The 25987-nt window shown below is 36.5% G+C and overlaps 1 protein-coding gene across 1 annotated transcript; it reads right to left on the bottom strand.

Moving 5' to 3' along the window:
* Nucleotides 1-15671: 15671 nt before the first annotated feature.
* LOC148215734 (vomeronasal type-2 receptor 26-like) lies at nucleotides 15672-23533 on the bottom strand. The gene is made up of 6 exons (XM_088142432.1): nucleotides 23316-23533; nucleotides 22359-22650; nucleotides 19279-19506; nucleotides 18820-19047; nucleotides 18127-18253; nucleotides 15672-16576 (listed from the first exon to the last, which is right to left on the bottom strand). The coding sequence occupies exons 1-6, from the start codon at nucleotides 23531-23533 to the stop codon at nucleotides 15672-15674; spliced, it is 1998 nt and encodes a 665-aa protein (XP_087998558.1).
* Between the last annotated feature and the right edge of the window lie 2454 nt (nucleotides 23534-25987).

The following is a 25987-nucleotide window of genomic DNA, read 5'->3' on the forward strand; positions in this document are numbered from 1 at the left end:
ATGGCATCTTTATTAATGGTGAAAGTTTGGTGTGTGGGAACTCTAGGATCTACCTTCCCAACCTTCACTCTCAGAAAGGATTGGTTTGAAAAAACAATCCAGTTCATGACATCCAGACCAGCTAGTAATTCTCCGTTGGCATCAAGAGAAACCTCATCCCCAGCACTATTATTAAATGAAAGACCTTTCAAGAAGTGATGCACCTAGAATGAAAAGGGAAAGGTAGAAATTTAGAAGGACACAGTTTTATCTGTTGCAGAAAAGAAGTATTGAACTCATGCTTTGATTGAACCTGTATTTATTTATTTATTTATCTTTTTCCACCCATCTCCCCCCAATGGGGGACTCTGGGCGGCTTTCAACATATTAAAACAATAAATAAATATCCAGTTAAAATTTAAAGAGGACACATTTACAAAGAATAAAAGGAAAAGGAAAAATCCAAGAAGCTGATGGAAGCAGCACCAGGCCTCTAGGGGGCTAGTCAACCCCATATCTGATAACCTCCCTCTCCACCCCAGGCCAGATGGCAGAGCCAGGTCTTCAAGTCCATCCAGAAGGCCGGGAGAGAGGGGACCTGTCTCGCCTCTGGGGGCAAGATGTTGCAAAGGGCAGGAGCTACAGCAGAGAAGGCCCACCTTCTGGACCCCGCTAGTCAGAGTTCTTTTGCCGAGGGGGTCCGGAGCATGCCCTCTCTGTGTGATCAGGTGGGAGGGGTTGAAATCGGGGGGGAGAGGCGGTCCCTCTCCCCCACGATAATATTTGAAAATAATATTTTCCATTATTACTGTTTGTGTGAAACAATGGTGCAAATGGAACCAAAGATGGTTTACAGTTCCCTTTAGAATATGTTCTGCAATTGCTGATTACCATGAGGATCTTCTCCCCATTTACCTGCCAGGCAGCTTGATTGTGAAATTTCAAGCTCCGTTCATCTGCTCTTCTTCCACGTTTAACTCTAGATGACAGCATGGTATGTAAAGCATAGGCCACAGCATAGACAGAATTATACATGCTGTAACTGTGACCAATCATGGCCGTTTCAAAAACAATTTTAGGAAGGTTTTCCATATTCTCTCTCCCAGTGCAGAGATCTCCAACCACCTTGTCAACCAATGAAGTTTGAAATATACAGTTGAAGGCATGTTGCCAGAAGTCTAAGATAAAGCCATCTGCTTTTGGGTTAAGAGGAGTTCTGCTTTCAAGGAAACGTTTAAATCCTGGTGGGTTGTTGGTGTGAATCGTGAATGACAGAGCCCCATTGATTATTTGTGTATCCCAATCCCTTTGATAGATATTTGATGCAAGTTCTGCCTGAGATGTCAATATCCATACTTTCCCTTTTGCTGTGTCTGTATCATGTTCTTTTTTTGACAGATATGGTAACCATCTCAGGAACACCAAAGCATTGGACTCTCCATAGAAAATCATTACATTGCTTTTGGCTTCCATGATTTGATCATGTATTTTTGCACCTTGTTCAAGGGCAGAAGAGAATTCATTAACTGAATCTTGATATGGAATTCTCTCTGTCAGCATAAAGCAAATCCCATGCTTAGAAAATAATGGAATGATTATATCTAGAAATCTTTCTCCATTATCATTATCCATCACAAATACCCCGATCCATGTCCAGTTGAAATGAAGAAGCAAAGACAGAATCCCTTCATACTGAAGTCTTTCCATGGGGCTCATTTGGAAGAAGGAAAGTCCTGGGGTTTTATAATTCATGACTGGAGCAGAGCCATAGACGAGCTGAAGTAGGTTTAATGGCAAAAAGGAAAGAAAGGGGGAGAGACACAGAGAGAGAGAGAGAGAGAGAGAGAAAGGAGGGGGAAAACCTTCACATTTGATTAATTGTTTCCAGCTTTCTCTGAGCTTCATTAGTTAAATCAAAGAACACCACTGACATCATTCCATTGTATTAACTGCTGTTAATCAAGTAGGACTGACGTAAGTTAATAGTTTCTGGACTATGAACTTGTAATTAGGTCTCAGTGAGGAACTTGCTAAATTAGGTAATTTAGGCCTCAGTGAGAAACTTGCCTAATTTTTATTAATTGTTCAAAATCACTTTGGACAATGAACACATGAAACTGAGGAAAAATATATATTTTTTATTTTTTCTGCAGTTTTTAAACTTAAAATCTGCTTTTATGTTTGCCAACACCTAATGACTCTTAAAACAATTCAGATATAAGATTCATGTCACTTAATAGAATTGCCCCCAACCCAATCACTTTTATTCAGAGGGTTGCAGAATTATCCCTCAAGGTCATCTATTGTTTCCCTCCGATCACCATTAACGTAGCATAACGTGCAACTACTGGATCTCCGACCTATGGATTCTAATTTTCCTATGCACCTATAGCCTTGATAATACTAATTTATAGTTGCATCCTTTTTATTGAACAAGCAACACCTTTTCTTCTCCAGACGTATTCATTAGCTCCACTCTACATGGTCAGACTACCTTTATACAAATCAGTGACATCCTTCCCCTTTCTCTTAGTTTCACTGGTGCAGAACAAACCTTTGTGTTTCTTTCATTTCATTTTTAATTCATATTATTTCTTATTTCCTCCTGTTACATTCTAATTTGAAATCTTATATTTCCCATGGTTGTCAGCAGATGAGCCCACAGACATTGACCTCCACTTTTTTCCATAGCTTTGGTCAATTGTGCTTTGTGGATAACACCTATAGGCATAAGTATTTTAGTTCCTGGTTTCTTGTATGTGTGTGTTTTTTTAATTGTCTCCTTCTTAGCATATACATTGTGTTTTATTTTCTGCTATTTAATGGAAAGTTCCTATTTTTATGTGAGCTTTATAATTTTAATAGTCAGACTGAATAGTATATGATACTGGTCAGTGTGTGTAATAAAGGCTATTCATTTTTAATAAAATAGAGAAAGAGCAAATTAACTTATCAGTTATTTCTAAGGGTTCCAGAAATCCCTTTTACTTTTGAAGTTCAGTGAGACTACAAAGATGTTGCTATTTCAACAGATTTAAACACTTGTTCCTCAGTGCTGTTTCAATACTGTTCCTGATTTTTTTTTAAATGATATTTATGGAATGCCTTCATGTGGCTTTTTCAGAAGCTATGGAATCAGGTGGGGTATACCTTTTCTTTATATATTGAACAAATCAACCCAGGCCCAAATTATCCTATTTCAGACACAATATGCGAAGACCTAGCATTCTGGAGAAAGCTCTAATGCTGGGAAAGGCAGAAGAAATTAGAAGAGGATGACCAGCAGCAAGGTGGACAGACTCAGTTACTACGGTAATAAGGACACTGTTGGAAGACTTGAAAGAACAGGTTAGGGATAGATTGTCATGGAGAAATCTATGTGGTGCTAGGATTCGAAAATGACTTGTCTGCACATAATCAATCAATCACTGAATCAAAAAGCTTATAATCAATCTCTCAATCAATCCCTGCCAAAGTTAGAGGTAGCATAGGCTAGTATGGATGTATTTTGGCTGGAATTTCACAAGCTTAACCGTAGAATTCTGTAGCTGTGAAGAGCAGCTCTGCCATTCTGGGAAAAGAGAAGGCTTTTCTAAGGAGTCACTGTCAGGTATTGGATACATTTCCACGGGTAATATGTAGAACCTTTTAATCAGAAGCTCTGGGCAACCTTAGTCCAACATAGCATAAAGGAATATAGACAGTTTTAAGGTTAAAAATACCTTTGTGTGAAAATTCATGGAAGAAATATCTCCCCAAAGGAAGTAAAAAACCTAAAATTACTTAAGTGAAATGTAGACTGGGATGAAGTTGGAATCGAAAGTCATGAATTCACACTAAAATACTGAAATCCATCAATCTACTTAATTCTCATTTTAATTCCATCCATTATCTTGTTCCATTTCTCCAGTATGATTTTAACATTTAAAAAGTACATTTTTCAAAATATTAACATTATTGTATTTTAAAAAGGTTTTTTAAATTATTCATTTAAAACCATTAAGAAAATCCCAGGGATGTAGGCTGGAAGGACAAATGGAAAACATAAGACAGGAAAGGAGAAACGCATCAGTCTTGTTGCCCATAAAGGTAGATGAATCTGAATTTCAAGGAGATTTAATTTTTATTATTATAGTTATGTGATATGGGTGGGATGATTGAATGAAAGGTATTCTTATATGGAAAATTATGTTTCTGCTTGCAAATGCCTATTTAGAGATTCTTACTTTATACATTAGCAGCTGAAGAAATTTAATAATGGTTATTTATGCAATGCTTTAGTTGCAAATAATTCCTTGTCTCATTTCTATATGACTTATGCTACAATTCTGTTGCATGTACTTCAGGAAAGTCTTAATGATGTAACTAGGAATCACTGCATGAACTCAAGAGGGATCCCTTTTAATCCTGTCTGAGTGCAGAGTTTTGGGAATGGAAGTAATTGTACAATAGGGATGTTGTTCACCAGAAGGTGGCCCTTGATCCTGCAGAGATGTCCCCCTCTTTTGAAGGTATTGCTCTGAACCACCACTTTTTCCAGAGAATACTCTGTACACTAACATTTCCCTCAGGCAGGCTATCAGCACCAAATTGTGAATTAATCTGATCTTGTGCATTAATCTAACCTTTACAGCTGAGAAATAATTCCTCATGCACCAATGTTCAATTTTATTCTTTTAAGCAGTGTCTCAGGGAAATGGTGATGGTGTAGTTGGACAAAAAACGTCATGAAAAGGTCTTGCCATACCTTCCACCATGTTGCTAATGGAAGCAGATTGTTCAATGAGGGTTAAAGAAATGCCGTTGATTAATATCGATGGATGGGAACATCCATTTACTTTAAAGCTAGATGAGCTTCCAATTTAGGAATCTATGCCTTATACTCAGCTTAATTTACAAATATGCAAATATAAGTGATTTCAAAGAAATAGCCATTCACTTTGCTGCAACTCTGTGTTCCTTTTTCACTCATTCATCAGTTGTGCCTCATTCTCTTCCTCTAGAGGAAAAGGCAGAATGCAAAGTGCTCTCCCAGCTGTATTTTCAGAGCAGCAAGTTCGGCAGCTCCTCTGCTTCTCTCTCCCCTTGGCTTTCCTATCCTCTAACAGTTTGTGTCTAGAGAACCAACCTTATTGGATTATCTTATCTTAGCCTTTGAGATGCTACACAAGATGCTGCACACAATTTAAACTACTACTCGTGTGGAAATCATGACATTTCACTAAATCATAAACAATGTTTTTCATTGGTACTATGATTTGCACTTCCTTTCTTTGGGCTAAAAATACTAGAAATTGCCTTAATCCTTTTTTAAAAAAGTACTGAGGAAACATACATAATGTGGAAATACTGTTAATAAATTTTTCATTGGCTTTCTCTGATTTACTGTTCTTAAAAAAAATAAAAATAAATAAAGACCCAGAGAAATAAGAACTGATATGCTGCTCTAAGAGTTAGACATACTCTGAGGCTGATACACTCTACCTGTGGAACCTTGAAGATATCCAAGTTATCTGCAATTTCAATGGAGGTTTTGGAGTCGAGTCCGCCAATCACTGCTGTCAGATTATTCTGGGTGCCACAGATGTAGTTAGGAACAAAGCTCTTCAGGTTGTAAAGCAGGAACATGGTGGCCTGGCAGGTCTTCCGTGCGCTATAGTGACTGTCATAGATATGGAAGCCCAGGGTGAGATTGGGTAAGAGGTGAGGGTTTTCATTGATCTCCTTCACTGCAAATACCATGGCCAGGATGTGTTGGTAATTCTTAGGCAGTAAACTACAATAGAAAATAAACTCTGTGTGAAAATATTTATAGCTTTGATGAAAGGAAACAAAAGAAGCAAAACCCACCTAGTTTTGCCTCTTCCTTAAAACTGTATTTTTATTATATTTATATAACTGTTGGAAAGTGAGGAGAAATGAGGCATATACAAAGTTAATTCCCAATTTTCTGGATAAAATATCATTTAGAAAAGTTTGTAGACTCTAGTGTATACCTCTTTAATATTAGACAAATGTCATCCATTTTTCATTTCTTTATGTATAAGAGCTTTATTAAATTTTAATAACACAAAGGTAAAACTAACAAGAGTTAATAATTGAGAAACAGAGTAGAAGAAAAGAAAGTGTTAAAAGAAAGAAGGAAATCAGAACTACAGGGGAAAAAAACAAGAAAAAAAGAGAAATACAAAAAAGGAATAACATTCCACTTCTTGTACAGCAAATATAAAAAAAGTATACATTAAACGCTTACTCTAAGATTACAACTTAACATCCATTTTTCTATAATCAATTATTTTACTAATCATCAAATCCATGCATCATAATATCATTTCTACTGTTTTCCAGTATAAGTCCAAAAGGGGCTTCCAAGTAGCATTAAAATTAGTCAATGTCTTTTCTCTAATCAGACCTGTCAATTTCACCATCTCAGCTAGCTCCATCAACTTTACCATCCATTCTTGCATTGTAGTTAATATCAAGTCTTTCCATCTTTGTGCATATAAAGGCCTCACTGCACTTACCATATGTAACATCCAAAATTGCATGATATTTTTCCAATTGTTTGTCCATCAGCCCCAAAAGGAATGTCTCTGGTTTCAGTTGTATAGTAATCCTAGTAATTAGTATGTGTATTTGAGTGCAAAATTTTTTAGCCTAATCTCATGTCCACCAAAGATGATAAAAACTCCCTTCTTCTTGTTCACATTTCCAACATATATTTGAACTCCCTTTATACATTTTGGGAATCTTTTTGGTGACAAATACCATTGATAGATCATTGTATAAAAATTCTCTTTAAGATTATCGAATAATGTAAAAAAGGAGAATATGGAAACCCAATAGTTTTTCTCTTTTTTCTTTATCTTTTTCTGTCATTTTTTTGGTATTTTAATTGTTGTCAAACTTGCTTTGTTTATCTACTTTTTTCTTTTATCAATGTGCTAACATAACATTAAGTAACAATACAATGGAGACCTTAATATTCAATCAACAGCTTAAGAATGAATCCTTTATTGTACCACAAATACTTCAATAATGGAATCTCTATATATTTTTAATTATTATATTAAATTCTGGGTAAAAAATTCAAAACAATATCACCAGATATCAGATGAAGGTGAGAAGAATTGGTATAATATGGAAGTACTGAAGGAAATTATGTAAAATTAGAAGACTGAAAATGTAATTAGATAAATAGGGAGATCATATCACTTTACCTAGAATTAAGTCTTATGGAGTTCCATAATGCACTCAGAGTTCACACAGTCTAAGATGTGGCACATTCACTCCCCACAGTGAATGGAAGAAGACTCTTCCACAGACTGGAAGAAGAAGCTCCATTTCTTCAGTATCTATGATTCTATGAGTGTTTTCTATATTAAGCTAATTAATCTTTCTTTCGGCTATAGTTTTACAACTGCTAAATCTTCTAAGAAAATATAGGAAAGTAAAAGTTCTTACACAAGGTCTTCATGTGGTGAAGGTGGAGGTTCTTCACTGAAACTTATAACATTCTCCATGAAAGATGCCAGAGTTGCTATACCACCAATTATAAAATCTCCCGATTCATGATACGTATGCTGTGGCTGATGAGGAGTATGAATTTTACATTTTGCATTATAAGCCTTGCATACTTTAACAGAGAACAGGGCTACCAGCAATGGTACCAAAAGCACCATCTTCACTGCAAGTGAAATCTTACTTCTGCATAGGGATTCTTATTTAATTGACAGGAATTTAATTGACAGAAATGTAATTAGCCTCTTGTGATAAATAATAATAATAATAATAATAGAACCTGCTCATACGAGTGGGACTGAGAGTGGGACTGAGAAAAAACTATCTGAAATATCCGTATTTGTGCATTTAAAAAGTGTTCATTATCTTTTGTACTTGGAAACTGAAAGCCCAAAGGAGATTGAACCAAGAGAAGCATTAATTACCAGTTTTGGCATAATCAACCAGTAAGTTACTTACCACTTCAATCCCCACAGTACTTGAGGAAAACATGTTTTCTTCACCTTTGAATGAACTTTTCTCTCCAACTTAGTTAGAAAGAAGAGTTGTACACTTGAAATATCCAACAGCAAAAAGAAGATGCTGGAAATACTTAGACCACCATTGCCCAACATGGTTCCCTCCAAATACGAAGACACTACAGCTTGCAGAATTCCCAGTCATATGCAAATAATTGGGGAAAGTTATTCTAGCATTAGTGTTCTGGATATGGTCAAATCCAATGCTCCATTGTGGTTCCCATTAAAGACTTTCTGGGGGTTGTGTTTTCCTCTTGTTTTGTTTTTTTCTTTTCACAGAGCAGGGATTCTATTTGGACAGGATTTCAAAAATAGTAGAGATCCCAGCTTCAGACTTGCCCAGAACACTGCCATAAATTTCCCAGATTAAAGGATAATCAGTTCATACATCTTAGGACCCTAGGCTCAACTCTGCTCTTGCATGTGACCACCATAAGCACAAGTCACTAGTCTTCAGAGATACAGAAAACAGCTAACCTTTGATCATCGTGGAATGGGGCAGCATTCCCTGCTTTACTTCTCACTTCTCTGAGGACAAAAACTTAAAAAGGGAGCTCAATCTCTATCTGTTCCATCTATAAGGCCAGCAATCAGAAATCAATAATAATCTATAAAATGAATGTGATGTTTAAAAGTTAAAATCTTTTAAAAGCAGTTTTTCTTAAAGGTTTTGATTTTTGTGTTTCAATTGTTTGCAATAAGAATCACAGTTCTATAAAAATAAGCATGTTACTGGGATTCAGGATGCCACCGGGCATTGCATTTCAGTCAAGTTGACTCTGAAGACCAAAGTAGAAGGCAGGGAACCAGTGGCAGATTGGCATTTTGAGGAAGTGAAGCATGAAAAAGGCCCATCTTATTATAATACCAAAAGGAATGTCCATATTTTGTTTTGTTTTTTTTAAATGTCAAATAGAGTTGAGATGAAGACTGAGCCCCAGTCTCCAGGCTAGGTCTGACTGATTATCATATTGCCAATATAGAGTTGGAGGCTTCAGCTGTCTTGAAATGAAATGTAATATTCATGACAGTTGAGGCACCTCTTTTTTCTCCTCTGTGAACCTTTCCGGATCTATTATCAGGGCTCTGGCTGTGCTGGCTATAAGGCCAGAGACTGCTCCTGTTGGGTCTTAAAAAAGAAAACTTTGTTTCGCCCCTCTATAGTTTCAGTGCATACTCTATTGGATTGTAATTTTTCCACAGGACAAAAGAAAAAGGAAATTGATAGAAATTTTCCAAACCTGAGGAAAGGCAGGTACTATAGATAAAAGCACAGAATTGGACATCCAGAAAGGATATTCAGGGAGTCCTCATTTAGCCACCACAATGCGGACCAACAACTAAGGACAAAGAGGCCGGTGACAGCACTCAGGTGTTGCAGGCATGCGTCTGCTGGATTGCATTTCCATGAGTTTGCCGATTAGGAACTGTAAGTTAGTTACATCCACAAAGTAGGAGTTTAGAGATTTGAAACAGAAGATGAAGAAATGAGCTTTGAAACAGAAGATGAATAAGTTAAAGACTGTACGATAAAATGAGCCAAAAATTTTGGATATATTATACAAATAGAACAGTGGGAAAATATGGGAAAGGGTTAAAATTTGAACTGTGTTATAATTTGAAAGAGAATTTCTATAAAACGATGTGTAGTTGGAATTTGTCACCAGAAAGATTATCCAAAATGTACAAAGGGGTTTCAAGCATCTGTTGGAGATGTGAACAAGAAGAAGGGACTTTTTATCATCTTTGGTAGACATGTAATAAGGCTAAAAAATTTGGACCCAAATTCGTATATGAATTCAGAAGGTTTGGAAAGTTAATATACAGTTAAAACCAGAGACTTTCCTTTTTGGGAACTGACAGATAAACAATTGGAAAAGGCTCATAGACCTTTGTTTTTATATATGAGAACTGCAGCTAGACTTCTATACGCTCAGAGGTGGAAAGACTCGACATTACCTACAATGGAAGAATGGATGGTGAAGATGATGGAGTTAGCCGAGATGGCAAAATTGACAGCTTTGCTTAGAGAAAAAACTTTGAGTAACCTTGATGTCAGTTGGAAGCCCCTTTTGGACTTTTTGCAAGAGACAGAAAAAAAAATGAAATTATGATATATGGATTTGATGATTAATTAAAATAATAAGTTATACAAAACATGTATGTTAGGATGTACACTTTATGATTTATTTATATCTGCTGTATAAGAAGTCGGAAGTCATTCTTTTAATAATTTTTCTTTGTATTCTTTCATTATTTCTAACTCACTTGTTTGCTATTTCTCTGATTATTAGTTCTTGTTTGTTTTCATCTTTATGCTTTTTATAAATTAATAACCTTCTTATTAAAAAAAAAGTAGGAGTTTAGTTTTGTGCCTTCAGTGCCCTTCTCATTCCCACCTAGTAGACAGGCAGAATCACAATATTGTCTCCATATACAACAACTGAAATCACTCAGCCTGCTAACACAACCGTGTGATTGGTGGGGACAGAGTCAGGTAGCCTCAGTTCAGACAGGCCCATTGTTGTAATTTTTTAATATGATCATTTCTGAGCAATGCTTGTCTTTGGGCTGGCATGGTGTCAAATTTGATATAAATTTTATGTTTTGTTGTGTAACCAATTATTTGGCCAAGTTTTCACCAGCATTTGGGCTCTGGTTATCCACTGAGGCTCAGTACATCAGTTGGCCTTGTGATGGAAAAATAATAAAATAAAGCTGGAAACTCCCCCCTCCCCCTTGCCTTTCCTTCTGCTCCCCCCCCCCCCTTGCCTCTCCTGCAATATCTTTTCTCCACTTCCTTCTGCCATTCTTTGCTCATGCAAAACAGGATCAGCTCGAGGCTATTGCATTACACAAGAGTGACTGTGTTTCACTGCCAAAAATAGCCCTCTTAACACTATCATACTGATCAGAACTTTATTATATTATATTAAGAATACAATTAAAAACAAAAAAGAAAATACAATAAAGATAGAAAATAGAACTAAAAGAAAAAAGACAAAAGCTGAAATAGTGAAGATAGAACGGACAGCGACTTCTGACTATCTCCCATACAGATATAAATACAAATTAAGAGAAAGTTAATCTCTTACCACTGCTAAATCCAAATTCACATTATTTCTATCAACACAAACCACCTAATTATTAAAACCCACAATCAACACTTTCATTCCCCCCCCCCCACAAGCATGTAATCTAAGAAGTGTTGCCATAAGGAGATGAATTTAAAAAACAATATTATCTCTTGTTAATACTATTAATTTTGCCATTTAAGCCAAGTCCATTAGTTTAATAATCCATTCTTCTGCTGTAGTTAATTGTGGGACCTTCCATCTTTCTTGGCTTGTTCATCTTCCAGATTCATCTATAACAACATCTTATACATTTTAACAATAACATACAGTATTCATCATTTATACAAAAACATTCAAACTGTTGCATATAAGTAGATCAATAAGATATAAAGCCTTCTAATTCTAACTATTCTTTTATTTTAAAATTTGATTCACCCTAACCCTTCTAATTTTTCCCAACAAAAGAGGATTTTATTCTTTTTCAAAGTATCTGTCAAAACAGAATAATCCTTTCCTTTCCTTGAAATCCTTACTGATATTTCTTTAGGCAGTTATATCCATGTTTTCGGTGTTAAGTTTAAAATCAAAGTGTACTTGAAAGACCAAAACATCTCTTAATTTAGCATATACAGTTGCATACTTAGAATTTATACAAAGAATTTTCTCTATTTCATCCATCATATTTATTAAATTTTCTTCTTTAATCTCAGAAATTTCCCTGGACCTTAAACAAAGTTCTTTATCTCTCAGTTCTAGCAGTACAGCTTTATCCAGCTTTTTGTCCCTCTCACTTTCCAACAAGTTGACTGTGTGATTAACTTTTTTATTTCCTTCTTCCAATTCCTTTTCGATTTTGTCCAATTTTTGGTCAAGCTTTTTGTCAAGATCAGCAAATCTTAAATCAAATATTTGGCTAACACTTTGAATAATGGTTTGTGTAATTCTGAGAGTATATTCTTCAAGCATGCCTTTCATCCAGTCAAGTTCACCAAATCCATGCCTTATATGCTTTCTGGTGGCCATTATTTCTGTTTCTGCTTCTTTCCACCCTTAGTTAAAAATTAAAGAAAAGAGAAAAGGAAAGCTTTTTCTTCCTTTCAATAGTTTCCAATTTAATATTTTCACTTCCTCTTGTGGCCAAAAGTGATATTTCCCAAATGCAAGCGTAACTGGATAGCCACAACAAACAGCAAGATGGGGGGGGAAGGAGGGGGCAAATCAGCAGCCAATCCCAGCTTAGAAAAATCAGCAGATTTTGCTTTTTCACAAATTAGCAACAAAACCAAAGAGGGCCAAATCTGCAACCAATCATAACTTGAGAAAATTGCCAAACCAAAACTTTCCCACAGCATTTAAGAATAAATCTTTCTCAATTCCACAAAAAAACCCCAAAAAACCTTATGTAAAATTCTTCCTTTTCAAAAGCAAAAGTAAAATATAGATAAAAACAGTCTCCTAAAAATGTAGAAAACTTCCTTGAAAACATTAAAACTTCCAGATTGCATGCTCTTATTTCAATCCTTCAAATCCAATACAACACACCTTAAAAGTCCCAAAAAATAATGAAAGTCCAACCAAGAGAAATATTTCTGTAGTGGAGATAGCCTCTTTAAATTCTTTAAATAACTTACAGCAAAAGTGATTTTAGAGATGGGGTGGTCAGAAGTAATGTCTCTTTAAGAGGCTTTAAACACGGCACTGACAAGCTGACTTGCCCACTTCCCAGTCAATTGCTCACCATCCGTTCACGACCTGCATTCATTCAATAAGCTATAGCTGCCTGGAAGATACATGGCACAATTTGATGGCTTCCCCTTGCCTGGAGAATGTTTTGTATCTCAGAAAAAGTTCCTGAGACACTGAATTAACCACGTTCAATGCTCCAGATTCAGAGGAGCTTCAGCCGGAGGGACCTTCCGCCATTTGTCCTCCACTAGAAGTGTCTTAACACTATCATACTGAAACAATGGGAGGGCCATCACCTGTCTTCTCAACGGTTTGCCATGGTTCTTATCTCTTGAAAAAAAACCATTTATCTCCCATTTAACACCTATCCAAACCTATCCTCAAATCAGATCCTTCAGATTTCCTGTCCCTCAACCTCAAAAGTGTATAAATTCTATGCTTTTCTATTGTTCAGGGTCCCACTTTCTTGAAAGCAGGCACCCAATGATAATTGCAATAAACATGGTTCTTCTCCTCAGTGTTGTGCTCCTGTCTTTGGCAAAAATTCCATGACAGCCTGAATGCAGTAGCATGTCCATATTTGATCTGCCTCCTCTTCATCAATAAACACCAGGTTTCCTGGTGTGCTGTCAAGGGGACAACCCTCCTCTTTTATCCAGATTTAGGACCAGCTGCAGTTTCCTACAGGTGGAGCTGAACAGTAGCTTTAGAGGAAGAACAAGATCTCCTTCACTGCAAATGGCAAAGCCAGGATATGTTAGTAATTCTTAGGTATAAACTAAAGGGGAACATAAAGTGTATGTGAAGATATTCAAAGCTTGATAAATCACTATCAAATACATCTTCCTGATATTATTTCTATCATACCTACAAAGGCTAAATTGCTTGAGGTAGTTTATTCTCATATTATAGAACTAAGGGATATCAAAACCTAATCCACTCTTTATGTTGGCCATTTATTTTTATTCAAAGAAGGCTGCAAATTTAAAAGCATACAGTACTTTTACACTATATCAAGTTGCTGCATTTTTTAATTTCCTGGTTCCTTTGGCAGGACCTTTCCTGTAAACTGTCCTAAAAGCCAATGCAGGATGGAGAAGGATAGGAAAGACATTTTGAAAGAAGTACAGAAGTACACACCCAAGTACCTTTAAATTAACTAATTTCTGTTTTTCTAACAAGAATGTGGAGACATTCACTAGGCTGGTCTCTCACCGTAATAAAGATTTGATTGGATTAGAGTTGGGCATATGATCTTCTGATCCTTTAGGTGGATTGAATCTGACTAACTGGTCATGTTAATCACTCCTCCAACTCTATGCTGCACATGATACTTTTTATTTCAGGTAAACCTTTGATTGATGGATCTGGGACCATGGCTTTCAGAAAGCAGATATCTATGTCAGGCATGTAGACTCAGGCATGATGTCAGAGGGGTGTGATTTCTATACCTGTCAGGGTCTTCATTCAACACTGGAACAGGGTTGTGGTTGTGAACCATAGGTTGTGGTAGATTCTCTCCCACCTTTTCTTGTTTCATCAGCTAGTCTAAGTGATTCCTTTTTTTCACCCTTTTAACTGACAATAAAAGATCACAAGCATTCTTGCTGCTGCTTCCTTACAAGTTCCCATTGGCTACACAGACAGAATCCAAATGTGTCCTGGGAGCCTTCTGTCCCCAGAATGTCAACAGCACCAGTTTCCAGGCTTTTCACACCCAACCTTCAGACATGCATGTGGAGTTTGCTGATTCCTTGCCATGCCAGAAAAGATGGACTTGGCAAATGAATTTGAGGAAGAAGCAAATGAACTTCCTCCCTCTCAGGCATGTGACTGTGTCATCAACCTGAAAGATGGGAGCTGATATTTTTGTTCAGTAGTTCCAATTGGTTATTTATATATCCTTTATTTAAGGACATCTATGCTACTTTAATCTGATCAAACTGAATAGTTTCTGTAATCCTATACAATAAGTATATTTTATTAAATAATAATTAGAAGAAACAAAAAAAGTCACGACATGGCATGCTCCTCTTGCTTACCATGAGAAAGTTCACTACTACTTCACCATCCCATTCAGGAAGGTATATTTTTAACAGTTTTTGACATCTTATCTAGAACTTTTATTTTCATTTTCATTTTAGTGTACTAATTGTTAGATTGGTATCTCTCCTTTCTTTAGGAGCAAAAGGCAAAATACAAAATGCTCTCCACTGTCATTTTCTTCCACAACAACAATCTTGTGAGATACGTTGAGCTGAGAACCACAAAAATGACCTGGCTGAGGGTACGTGATGGCTGTCATGAAAATATGATTTAAGCCCAGTACAGGAAGAAAATGTTAGAAAGGAACATCAAATGGCTTTACCTTGTCTCTTTTTGTTATCAAAGGGATGGAGGGAAGGAAAATACTATTAGGCTTTCAAGATTCAGTTTCTGTAGCTTATAAAAATGAAAGAGAGTTCCACTAAATTTTGTCAAGTCTGTTTCCTGACCTGGCTATCTTCATCAAGAAAGATTCTTCCATATAAATCCAGGCAAACCTGCAAATTGCAGGGTTGAGCTAGCACAGTACAATCCACAACCAATGACAGAACTGTCACCGTATCACAAGGATTGTGAACCTACAAACACTTTTTAAAATAATATAAGCTTGTTTTCCTGTATTATGAAGCTAAACACCTAACTCTGGGTCAGGACCTATCAAATAAGGGATATTAATTTGATCAGCCTTACTGATTTTGAAGAAAGAAATATTGCTAGCAGGAAGATAATTGAAATCACCATGCATGCAGGAAAGCAAAAACAAAACTGGACATTTTGTATTATTATATTAACAACACACAATTAATACTTCATAAATTACAGCAAAGGGGACTTTCTCTTAAACTCATTCCTTTTTTCTTTTCATTAGGTGTTCCCTGTGGTTAAGGCTGGGCTTGAACAAAATGATATAACATTTGGGGAAAAAGATGCAGCCCAACAGACCAGCACTAGAGGTTAAGATAGAAAATATCTCCACAGCCACTGTGTATTTCCCTTTAGTGCTCAGATAGGTTGGAACAAAGGAGAGCCACACGCTGCAGAAGATCAACATGCTGAACGTGATGAACTTGGCTTCATTGAAAGTGTCAGGTAACTTCCTGGCCAAGAAAGCAACTATGAAACTAATTACAGCCAAGAAGCCCATGTAGGTGAGGACACAATAGAACATGGCCTTAGATCCCTGATTGCACTGCAGGACAATTTCTTCAACCACTGAGTGCATGTTAAACTCTGGGAATGGCGGAGAGGTTGCCAGCCATGACATACAAATGGCTGTTTGAAGAAGAGAGCAGGAAATGACCAGGGAGTTGGAGAGTCTCTTTCCCACAAGCATTCTCATCCTGGATCCTGGCTTGGTGGCCAGGAAAGCCAGAACCACGGTGACTGTTTTTGCCAACACAGAAGAAACAGCCACGGAGAAGGAGATGCCAAAAGCAGCTTGTCGGAGGAGACAGATCACCGTGTTGGGACGGCCAATGAAGAGGAGTGCCGAAAGGAAGCAGAGCAGGAGGGAGGTGAGGAGAACGTAGGTGAGGTCTCGGTTATTGGCTACCACAATGGGAGTGCTGTGTTTCCTCACAAAGATTCCAAGCACAAAGGCTGAGAGCAAAGAAAAGAAGAGAGCAAAGAAGGCTAAACTGATCCCCAGAGGTTCTTCATAGGACAAAAAGATGACACTCTTAGGATTGCAAGAATCCTGATTGGTGTTTGGATACCTTCCATCTTTGCAATTATAGCATTCTGTGCTATCTGAAAAAAAGAACAGACAATCCGTATGGCCTTCACCTTAGCAACCTTTCCATAATACACGGTACATTTCAGCAGTATGCTGCTAGATATGTTTCTGTGGGTGGTGGGGGGTATCCATACTATGGAATGTATATTCATTATCTATTTACATATATAACAATTAAAATATTAAATAGTAATTATACATGCATGTATGTGTACATACAAAATAGTTACATAGCTTATATTCATACCAATAATAATAATAATAATAATAATAATAATTTACCTGTAAATAAGAACTGTTGGGACCACAAAACAGACAAAGTATTAGAGAATGAGAAGCTAAAGTCCTCTGGGACTTTAGAATTCAAACAGACAAGCACCTGCCACACAACACCCCAGACTCAACAATTGTTGTAAGAAAGACAGTGGACCACCTAGTCAGATGCTTCAAGAAGATCACACAGACTGACTACAAACAATGGCATGACAAAATAGCAGGAATGGTGCATTGGAATATCTGCAAGAAATATGATATGCCTGCAAGCAAGAACTGGTGGGACCACAAAACAGACAAAGTAATAGAAAATGAAGAAGTTAAAGCTCTCTGAATTCAGTCGGACAAGCACCGGCCACACAACACCCAGGCTTAACAATTGTTGATAAGAAAGACCAGAAAGTCTGGATAGTGGGCATTGCAATACCTTGAGAGAGCAGAATAGAAGAGAAAGAACTGGAGAAAATCACGATATAAAGACCTGCAAATAGCAATAGAATGATTATGGCAAAAGAATGCAAAGATAGTACCAATAGTAATAGAGGCCTTGGGTGTAGTTCTAAACCATCTAGCGTACAACTTGAATGCCATAGGCATTGACAGAATCGCCATCAGTCAATTGCAAAAGGCAACTTTCCTTGGAACAGCTTATATCCTTCACCAGTACCATTAATACCGTCAAACAACAATGTCTGCCTACCCTAGGTCACTGGGAAGGACTCGGTATGTGGATACAAATACCAAATCCAATTTGGCTAACTGTGGAACCAACCATAATGTAGCATCTGCTCAGTGCTGGTGTTCTTGATGGTCCTGGTGTGATGTAACGTGATAGGGTTCAATTTTGATATCCATAATGGAATGTCAATAAAATCATGTTCCCAACATAATTGTGGCCATTGTCTCAAATTCATGTCTTCCAATTTATGTATCTCTTAAAACACCTAATCACCACCACAAATTCTAAGGAACATCTACTAAAAAAACAGATGCCTTCTATAATTAAAGAGAAAGACGTCAAGTTTGTAAGAATGGTTTGCAATTCTTGCTTTTCATGACACCGCAATGTTTCCTAATCTCAGTGATAAGTAAAGGCAGATCCAAGTTGGAAAGTTTTTATATTTGGGATATAATAAGAACGGCCAACCTCCAACCTTTAGTATTCATATTTCGACTCACTTCAGCACTTTTAGAATTATAAAAGCAAAATACCCTGCTTACAAATGGCCCTTCCACACTGTTCTAGAGTGCCACCATTTTCCTTGCTAAATCCAAGCAGCACATTTCTTACCCTCCTTCTCTGAAATCTTCCCATCTGGGCACGGGACGCAGTCATAGCAGCAAAAGGGTTCCCCTTCCTTCACTTTCTTGCTGGAACCAGGACGGCAACTCTCACTGCATACTGAAAGAGGCTGAGACTAATCCAGCAAGGAGAAAAAACAATGGCATTCTTCAGTGTATCATTTGGCATAGTTTGAGATATTCTTTTTATTCATGTAACAATGGGTTCTATTGCATGCACTTAAACAGGTGCTACAATTTTTCTTTATTGAAAGAATCAATATTGTGCATAGGATTTTAAAAAGCTATTTAGGAAGTGCATTGATCAATTCATTGGTCAACACTGGGTGACAGTAGATGTTAGAATCCCACCACCTCGAAGGAGACTTTGCCATCTGTATAGTTGTGCCATATCCTGACTAATGGTCTGTACTTCTTAGATAGAAGCAATATGTCATCATGGTTAATGCTCTAGAAATGCCATTTTTACTCTGAAAGAGTAAATAAATTAAAAATAAAGTTTTACATTGAACTCTTAAAGTTATACATTTATAAGAACATGAAATATGCAGTCTTATCTTACCTGAATTATTGTTGTTGTTATTATTGTTACTATTATTATTACTATTATTTGCATGCGATAAAGGATTCATGGCTGGTGAAAAACCAGAAGCATTCAAAGATGCCATGATTTGAATCTTACCTGGTTAAACCAGCTGGGCCAAGTGATGGCATCTTTATTAATGGTGAAAGTTTGGTCTGTGGGAACTCCAGAAACTACCTTCCCAACTTTCACTCTAACAAAGGTTTGGTTTGAAAACACAATCCAGTTCATTACATCCAGACCAGCTAGTAATTCTCCATTGGCATCAAGAGAAACTTCATCCCCGGCACTATTATTAAATGAAAGACCTTTCAAGAAGTGATGTACCTAGAATGAAAAGGGAAAGGCAGAGGTTTAGAAAGGTACACTTGTATCTTTTGGAGAAAATGTCCAGTAGCCAGAGGAGCAATATGGAACTCTGAGCTTGATTGAAACAACCTTTTGTATCATTACTGTTGGTGTGAAACAGTGATGGAAATGGAACCAAAGATGGTTTCCAATATCCTCAATAATATGTTCTGCAGTTCTTGATTACCTGAGGATGCTCACCCCATTTACCTGCCAGGCAACTTGATTATGAAGGTTCAAGCTCGCTTCATCTACTCTTGTTCTGTGTTGAAATTGAGATGACAACATGGTATGTAAAGCATAAGCCACAGCATAGACAGAATTATAGATGCTGTAACTGTGACCAGTCAGGTCCATTTCAAACACCATTTCAGGAAGGTTTTCCAAACTCTCTCTGCCAGTGCAGAGATTTCCAAACTCCTTGTCAAACACTGAAATCTGAAATATACAATTGAAGGTCTGTTCCCAGAAGAATATAATAAAACCATCTTCTTTTGAGTTCAGAGGATTTCTGCTTTCAAGAAAATGTTTAAATCCTGGTGGGCTGTTGGTGTGAATTCTGAAGGACAGAGCCCCATGGATTATTTGTGTTTCCCAATCCTTTTGATAGACAGTTGATGCAAGTTCTGCTTGAGATGTCAATATCCATACTTTCCCTTTTGCTGTGTCTGTATCATGTTCTTTTTTTTGACAGATATGGTAACCATCTCAGGAAAACCAAGGCATTGGACTCTCCATAGAAAATCAACACATTGCTTTTACTGTCCGTGATTTTATCATGTATTTTTGCAACTTGTTTAAATAAAGAAGACAATTCGTTAACTGACCCTATATAGTTAATTCTCTCTGTCAATGTAAAGCAAAGGCCATGCTTAGAAAATAATGGAATGATCATATCTAGAAGTCTTTCTCCATTATCATTATCCATTACAACCACCCCAATCCATGTCCATTTGAAATGAAGAAGCAAAGACAGAATCCCTTCATACTGAAGTCTTTCCATGGGGCTCATTTGGAAGAAGGAAAGGCCTGGGGTTTTATAATTCATGACTGGGGCAGAGCCATAGACAAGCTGAAGTAGGTTTAAGGGAGGGGGAAAAAAAGAAAGAAAAAAGAGGGAGAGGGACAGAGAGAGGAGGGGATGACCTTTACATTTAATTCATTGTTTCCAGCTTTCCCTGAGTTTCATTTCAAATAACACCATTGACATCATTCTGTTGAATTATGTGCTACTAATTAGATAGGACTGATCAAAGATAATACTTTCTTGACTATGAACTTGTAATTAGGTAACATCTGAGTGAGGAACAATTTTTAGGTAGTTGTCCCTTTGTGGTGTTTCAACAATGTTCATGACATTCTTTCAGTGATATTTATGAAATGGTTTCATGTGGTTTTCTCAGAAGCTATGGAATCAGATGGGGTATAATTTTTTTAATACATTGAACAAATCAACCCAGAGTTCTCAGTTAAGGCATAAATGAGCAGGCTGAAATTATCCTACTTCGGACACAATATGTGAAGATCTAGTTCTCTGGAGACGGCTCTAATGCTGGGAAAGGGGCAAGGAAAGAGAAGAAGAAGAAGAGGTTGACCAGCAGCAAAGTGGAGAAATTCACTTACATTGGTGATGTTGACACCATTGGGAGACTTGAAAGAACAGGTTAGGGATTGATTGTGATGTGGAAATCTATCTATGTGGTCGCTAGGATTTGAAAATGACTTGGTGGCACAAAATCAATCAAAAATGTCAAAAATCAATCTATCAATTAATCCCTGCCAAAGTTAGAGGCAACACAGGCTGGTTTGGACACATTTTGGCTGGAATGCCTCCAGTTTAACCCTAAAATTCTGCAGCTGTGAACAGCAGCTCTGCCATTCTGGGAAGAGATTCGGCTTTTCTAAGGAGTCACTGTCACGTATTGTATAAGATTCCACAGGTAATGAGAAGAAGCATTTAATCAGAAGCTCTGCATAGCCTCAGTCAACCATAATATAAATGAATATTGACAGTTTTATTCCTAAAAATTCTACTGTGTTAAAATTCATGGAAGAAATATCTCCCCAAAGGAAGTAATAAACCTAAAATGTCTTAAGTGAAACCTAGACTGGAATGAAGTTGGAATTTAAAGTCATGAATTCACACTTACATACAGTGCTGAAGTAATGTAATCCATTAATCTACTAAATTCTCATTTTAATTGCATCCATTATCTTGTTGCATTTCTACACTATGATTTTAAAATGTAGAAGTACATTTTTGAAAATATTAACATTTTTGTATTTTAAATATTTTTTTAATGATTTGTTTAAGACCATTGAGAAAATCCTTAGGGATGTAGGCTGGAAGGGGAAATGGAAAACAGAAGACAGGAAAGGGGAAATGGATCAATCTTGTTCCCAAGAAAGCTAGACGGATCTCATATTCAAGGAGATTTCATTATTATTGCTATATACTAATATGGGTGGGATAATTTAATGAAAGATATTTTATATGGGGAGTTATTGTATAGTATATTGGACAATGCCTCTTTAGAATTCTTAGTTTATAGAATAGCTGCTGAAAAACTTTCACAATGGTTACATATGCAATGCTTTATCTGCAAATAATTCCTTGCCTTATTTCTATGTGAGCTACACTGAGAAAGAATTCCTCATGCACCAATGTACTATTTTATTATTTTAAGCAGAGTCTCAGGAAAATGGTGATGGTGTACACTAGTTGGAGGTTTAAAGAAATGCCCTTGATTAATATGAATGGATGGGAAGATATATTTACTTTAAAGCTAGATGAGCTTCAAATTTAAGAATACTTGCATTATACTCAGCTTAATTTACAAATATCCAAATATAAATAATTTCAAAGAAGTAGCCATTCATTTCAGCTGTTCATTTCAATACTCATTCGTATCCCCTAACAGATCTTGTCTAGAGAACCAACCTTATTCGATTATCTTATCTTAGCCATAAAGATGCTACAGAAGATGCTGCACAAGATTTAAACTTCTGCTCCTGTGAAGATCATTACATTTCAGTAAATCATAAACTAAGATTTTCATTGGTAACCTTAGTTGCATGTGCTTTTTTTTTGGCTAAAAATAGTATAAATTGCCTTAAGCTTTTTTAAAAAACAGCAATGAGGAAGCATATATAATATCCAAATACTGTGAATAAATGTTCCATTGGCTTTCTCTGATTTACAGATTTTAAAATTTCATGAAGATACAGAGAAGGAAGAAAGAATATTGTGCCCCAAGAATTAGACCTACTCTGACATTGATACACTCTACCTGTGGAACTTTGTAGATATCCAAGATATTTGCAATTTCAACAGAGATTTTAGAGTCGAGTCCCCCAATCACTGCTGTCAGATTATTCTGGATGCCACAGATGTAGTTAGGAACAAACTTCTTCAGGTTGTAAAGCAGGAACATGGTGGCCTGGCAAGTCCTCTGTGCACTGCGGTAACTGTCATAGATGTGGAAGCCCAGGGTGAGATTGGGTAAGAGGTGAGGGTTTTCATTGATCTCCTTCACTGCAAATACCAAGGCCAGGATGTGTTGGTAATTCTTAGGCAGCAAACTACAATAGAAAATAAGCTCTATGTGAAAACATTTATAGCTTTCATAAAAGGAAAGCAAAAAACCTAAAACCAGTCTTGTTTTGCCTCTTTCTTATAACTGTATTTTGATAATATTTATATAACTTTCTGAAAGTGATTTAAGTGATAATAAAAAGAAAAGTGGGACCTTAACATGTTTCCTTATTTGCTGTACCTGAAATATGGTCAAATATGGTCCATTAAAAAAAAAAAAGGAAGCTACTGGTGCATATAGGATCAAACAGGTCCTTCACATACATAGCACAAATCTATTGAGTAAAGAAATAAAAGGTGCAGGAATAGTCAGAAAGTGAGATATCAGATCAGGCTAAGAAAAATCGGTCTAATATAAAAGTAGTGAAAGAAAACATGGAAAACCAGAAGACTCTGAAAATATAATTAGGGAACTAGGGAGATGATACCACTTTACTTAGAATTCAGCCTGAGTCCCATAATGCACTCAGAGTTTACACAGTCTAAGATGTGGCACATTCACTCTCCGCAGAGTCTGCAAGAAGGAGCTCCATTTCTTCAGTTCCGTGATTGTATGAGTATTTTCTATATTAAGCTAAATAAATTTTCTTCAGGGTGCAACTTTACGATTGCTACATATTCTAAGAAAATGTATGAAAATAAAAGTTCTTACATAAGGTCTTTGTGCAATGATGGTGGGGGTTCTTCACTGAAACTTACAGCATTCTCCAAGAAAGATGCTAGAGATGCTATGCCACCAACTATAACATCTCCCGATTCATGATACATATGCTGTGGCTTATGAGGAGTATGAATGTTGCATTTCACATTGTAAGCCTTGCATACTTTAGGAGAGAACAGAGCTACCAGCAATGGTACTACAAACACCATCTTCAGTGCAAGTCAGATCTTACTTCTGCATTTGGATACTTATTTGACATAAAATTTAATTATCAGATATTTACTTAAACCTCTTATGATTATAAACAAACAAACAAACAAACAACCTATAGGAGTTGACCTTAGAAAAGAAGAATCTATCACACATTTATCTGAAAGATCTACATCTGTTTTAATTCTTTCTCCACTTCAAATACATATTTGTGGATTTAAAAAGTGTTCATTATCTTTTGAACTTGGAAACTGAAAATCCAAAGGAGATTGAACCAAGAGAAGCATTAATTACCAATTTTGGCATAATTAAAGAGTAAGATATTTACCACTTCAATCCCCACAGTACTTGAGGAAAATGTGTTTTCTTCACCTTTGAATGAACTTTTCTCTCCAACTTAGTTAGAAAGAAGACCTGTAGACTTGAAATATCCAACAGCAAAAAGAAGATGCTGGAAATGTTTAAATGTGTTGGCAATAAGAATCAGAATTCTATAGAAATAAGAATGTTACTGGGATTAATGAGACCACTTGGCATTGCATTTCAGTCCAAGCTGACTCTGAAGAACAAAGAAGGAGGCAGAGAACGAGTGATAGACTGGCATTTTGAGGAAGTGAAGTGTGAAAAAGGCCCATCTTATAATATTGAAAGGAGTGTCTATATTTTGGTTTTTAAAAAATGTCAAATAGAGTTAAGATCAAGCCAGGATATGTTGTTAATTCTTAGCTACTAAAATAAAAGGGAAAATAAAGTGTATGTGAGAAGGATATTCAAAGCTTTAAAAATCACTATCATTTACATCTTCCTGATTATACCCTTTGATATTATTTCTATCATACCTGCAAAGGCTAAATTGCTTGAGGTACTTTATCCTCATATTACACAACTAAGTGATCTCAATACCTAATCCTCTCTGTATGTTGCCAATTTATTTTTATTCAAAGAATAGTGCAAAACTAAAAGCATACCTTTTTACTATATTGCTCTATAAAGCTGCTGCATTTTTAAATTTCCTGATTCCTTTGGCAGGACCTTTCCTATAAACTGTCCTAAAAGCCAATGCAGGATGGAGAAGAATTGCAGAAAACATTCTGAAAGAACAAATCCACACTCAAGCACATCTGGCACCTTCCTCTTGCTTACCAGGAGGAAGGTCACCACTTTTACCTTTCAATTCAGACAGGCTTCTTTTTAACAGGTTTTAATGTTTTATCAAGCCTTATTATTTTTATTTTCATTTTATTGTACTAATTTGTTAGATTTGTGTCCCTCCTTTCTTCAGGATCAAAAGGCAGCATATACTATGCCCTTCACTGCCCTTTTCTTTCACAACAAAAATCCTGTGAGATATGCTGAGCTCAGATAATGTGTAGAGAACCACAAAAATGACCTTGTTGAGGGTATGTGATGGCCATTATGAAAACATGGTTTAAGCCCAGCACAGGAAGAAAACTTTAGAAAGAAACATCGACTGTCTTTACCTTGACTCATAAAAATGAAATACAGTTCCACTAAATTTTGTCAAGTCTGTTCCCTGACCTAGCTATCTTCATCAAGAAAGGTTTTTCCGTATAAAACCAGGAGAACCTGCAAATTGCAAGGTTGGTTTAGCACAATGCCATCCACACCCAATGACAGAACTGTCACAGAATCACAAGGATTCTGAATATGCAGTCAATTTTTTAAATTAATATAAGCCTGTTTTCCTGCACTATGAAACCAAAAACTTCCCAGCTCTGGTTCAGGACCTAAAAAAAAAAAGGGATATCAATTAAAAAAATAAAACAAAGGCAAAATGGGGTTCTCCCCTTTTCTCTTTTAAAAGCTCACTGGAGAGTTAGAGGGGAGAAATTTTCTGACCTGAATGGATATTTGGAATTTGAATTTCCCAGATTTTGCTGGAATCTGCCTATTATCTAAATTGATCCATTAATGATTTCATATTTGAAACACTGGGTCTGTTTTCTTCTCTTGATCTCAAATACGAAAAGTAGAAAGTTATTCCTAAAAGTGAAGGAGATCAAAGAGGTCAAGTAGAACTCTGCCAGTTAAAGGCTCAAGGATGGATGACTCCAGATTATATTTTATCAGCCTTACATACAGTATTTGGGAGAAAAAATCATTGCTAGCAGGAAGATTATTGAAATCGCCATCTGCAGTGGAAAGCAAAAAAAAAAAGTACCTTTTTTATTTTTACATTAACAACACTCATTTGTTACATTATAAATTACAACAAAGGGCACTCCCTCTTAAACTCATTCCTGTTTTCCATTCATTAGGTGTTTCCTGCAGTTAAGGCTGGGCTTGAACAAAATGATATAACATTTGGGAAAAAAGATGCAGCCCAACAAACCAGCACTAGAGGTTAAGATAGAAAATATCTCCACAGCCACCATGTATTTCCCTTTAGTGCTCAAATAGGTTGGAACGAAGGAGAGCCACACGCTGCAGAA

Source organism: Python bivittatus, unplaced genomic scaffold, assembly GCF_059951505.1.
Source record: "Python bivittatus isolate LINGU-HERP-01145 unplaced genomic scaffold, Pbiv_v1 ctg000440_np1212, whole genome shotgun sequence".
Classification (NCBI taxonomy): Eukaryota; Metazoa; Chordata; class Lepidosauria; order Squamata; family Pythonidae; genus Python; species Python bivittatus.